Genomic DNA, 3,183 nt, shown 5'->3' on the forward strand with positions numbered 1-3,183 from the left:
GAAAGGGAGGGAGACACAGAATCTGAAGCAGGATCCAGATTCCAAGCTGTCTGCACAGAGCCCGACGTGGGGCTCGAACCCATGAACTGCGAGATCATGACCTGAGCTGAAGTCGGAGGCTTGACCAACTGAGCCACCCAGGGGCCCCCAGGGGGGTTTCTAAGGGTCGGCTCTATTGCGAACAGCTGTCTGAACCTAGAGACAGCCTGTGTGCCTAACCGAGGCATAGACCTCTCCTGTCTTCCATCTCTCCTCTGCCACTCAGGGGTCCCGCACCTGTGAGTCACAAAGGGGCTAGGGAAGGTGGAGACCGCAAGCTCCTCACCCCACAACCGTCCCATGGTTGGCACCAGATGCCACTTTGCTGCTGCCCAGGCCTGGGCACTGGCTCCAGAAACAAGAGTGTCCTCCGGGCTGGACCCCCAGGCTGCCAGTCCCTGCCCAGAGGGAACACAGAGTCCCTTTGCTGGGTTCTTGGAAAGACTGCATCAGGGAGTTTAATGAGTGACCTGCAGGGCTGTTTACCACCATTGAGGGGTCAGAGCAGCCTCGGCCTGGGGGTCAGGTGGTGTTGGGGGCCCTGGACGGGGGCTGGACGGCGGGGGACTGGACAGCGGGGAGGGGGGGCCTGGACGGGACCAGTGACAGGAGCTGGCCAGCAGCTAGAAAAGCAGAAGTGGAAAACACTCCCTTGAAGCTGGCTTCTCCTCTACCCTGGGACGTCCCCGTGGATACGGGCACGGGTAGGTGGAGCAGGGGAGCACAGGACTAGGAGTCACAGCCCAGATTCCAGGCCAAGTCCTCGCTGCAGGACTTTGAGCAAGAGGGAGGCCAGACTGAACAGACCTCCCATAGTGACTCCTGACGTCTTGAACTGCCGTGGTCCCTCTTCATCCTGCCCCTGCCCTGCCCTCTCCTCCCCACCCTCCTTCCTTGGAGGAGTGGAATCGGGGGAGCCTGTGCCCCGGGCTCTGGGGTCAGAGGGCCTGGGTGAGTTCCTCTCCCTCCCTCCCGGCTGTGTGAGCCTGGGCTAGTGGCTTGCCTTCTCTGAGCCTCCATTCCTCCATCTTTGATATGGGCACACTCTTTCTTGCCTCTGGGTCTCCTGGGAGAATTAAGACCCGCGTCCATAAGGCCCTGGGCCTCCAACAGGTGGTGTGCAAGCATGAAAGGCCAGGAGGAGGCTGGGAAGCAGCAGACAGGAGACTGCAGGGGTGAAAGAGGAGTCAGCACCTCCCCTCTGCAGGTCTCACCTCTGCAGTGCCTCACCCTGGGGCTGACCTTTTCATGGGCTCCAGAAAAAATTAACAGCCCCAGCAAATGGTAGGGCTCAAGTTGCGACCTCTGGCCCCTAGGGTTGCACAAGGAGGGGCGTTTCTCCTGAGGAAGGTCCTCACAGGTGGGCGCTGGACAAGTGGGTGTGAGGCTTGGAGGACCCCAACCCCCCGACCTTCAGCCTGACATGCCACCATTGGTGACTTCTGTGGCTTCAATCAGGGGTGGCTGATGACAGTCCCCACGAGTTTTTGGGAAGCCTGCCAGCTAAGAGTGGATTTTTGCACTCGTAAACGGTTGGGGGAAAAAAAAATCAAAAGAGTATTTCATGACATGTGAAAATTGTATGAACTTCAAACGCAAGTGTCCAGTCATAGTTTGTTGGAACGCAGCCACGCTCGTTCATGCGTGGGCAGTGGTTTCCGCAGAGACGAGACTCGGCAAAGCCAAGGGCATTTGCTTATCCGGCCTTTACAGGAAACGTTTGCAGACCCCTGGCTTAAACGAGAACAAAATAGCGTTGATCGAGGAAATGCCCTCGGGAGATTCAGGTGGGGCTGTCTGGTGGAAATCAGGAGTCGCCAGTCTAACCATTAGCCAGTCTCCTATCCAGCTAGTGGCTGCGTCATGCCCCCTCTCCCAGCCTCCTTTTCCCCATCTGTGAAATGGACACAGCCATTTCCTGTTTAATGCAGCATTGCTGGAAGTCTCTGCTTACAGAGTCTGATTGTCCTTCGCCCCTTAGCGAGAAATAACTCCTGGAGCTTTCCTCCTCGTCCAGCTGAGAGAAAGAGGACGCAGAGGGGGAGGTGACGTGTTACACTGAGCAAGGGGACCAGGGAGGAAGGGTCTCTCCTCTTCAAAACCGCGTGCCCTCGCGCCTCTTTCTGCCAGAGGCTGTGGCCAAGGGTGGCTGGCGACTGGGTGGCGGCTGAGGCAGGGCCAGGGTCTGGGAGCAGCAGCAGCACCCTGGGCTCCTGGGGAGGCCCTGGAGACTCCGACCTTCCCCAGCCCCGGAGACGTGCCCTTATGTGCACAGATGTCCTCCTCCTGCCCCTTCCCAGCTCATTCCATCAAAGCCAAAGTCCCTGCCGTGGCCCAGGGGCCCCAGGGACCTGACCCAACATGTTTACCTTTCAGATGGCCTCTCCCTCTTCCTCCCCCCAACCGAGGAGCCTCTAGCCTCCCCCACCTTCTTGGGGGGCTTCCACCAAGGAGCACCTTCTTGCCTGAGGCCCAGGGGCTGTTGGACCAGAAGGGTAGTGGGCGGCCTCCCTTCCAGCCAAAGCTCACTGTTACCAAAGCCAAATCACTGGACAAAGACACGGAGTTGGTTAGAAATAGGAAAGTTTTTCTATTAAACGTACACACACGGGGTTCAGGATGACCGTGCTGTGGGCAGAGGGTGATTGCTGCCGCCCTCTAGGGGCCTGTCCCTCCCCCGAGGCCTCCTGGTGTGCCCTGTACTGTACGGGCCCAGGTCCCTGGAGATTGGGTTGGTCCCACAGCAGGCTTCACCACCTGAGGACTGCTGAGCTCCACCTCGGAGGCGGGTAGGGGGCGATCGGGTCCTTGATGTCCTCGGCTCAAGGTTGCACGCAGGGTCTTGTTTGCCGAAGGGCTCAATGACGCACAAGGGTGAGGGGTCCGCTTGCCACAGCAGGTGGTGAGGGCAAGGGTCACCCTGGCGGTGGGGACTGGGCCGGCTCTTCCCCGGCCCCATCCCCGGAGGTCACTGGCCCCAAAGCCGCGGCCAGTGACCACGCCCCTCAGTAGGGATAGGGGGACACGGCGATGAGCAGCACGAAGAGGCTCTGGTGGCGCGGCGCGGCGGCGCGCACGGTGAGCCGGTAGAGGCCGGCGCGGGTGAGCGCGCGGCGGGTGTAGACAGCGCCGTGGCCGCTGCGC

The 3,183-nt window shown here is 60.3% G+C and overlaps 1 protein-coding gene across 1 annotated transcript in view; it reads right to left on the minus strand.

The window, feature by feature from the left end:
- Positions 1-2,605: 2,605 nt before the first annotated feature.
- Positions 2,606-3,183, minus strand: part of HMCN2 (hemicentin 2) — a gene marked incomplete at its 5' end in the record, with an annotated part of 136,452 nt that continues 135,874 nt past the window's right edge. The window contains one exon of the mRNA XM_029921060.1: positions 2,606-3,177. Coding sequence (XP_029776920.1) covers positions 3,045-3,177 — 133 coding nt within the window. The remainder of the gene's footprint in view (positions 3,178-3,183) is intronic.

The sequence above is a fragment of the Suricata suricatta genome, chromosome 13 (genome assembly GCF_006229205.1).
Source record: "Suricata suricatta isolate VVHF042 chromosome 13, meerkat_22Aug2017_6uvM2_HiC, whole genome shotgun sequence".
Taxonomy (NCBI): Eukaryota; Metazoa; Chordata; class Mammalia; order Carnivora; family Herpestidae; genus Suricata; species Suricata suricatta.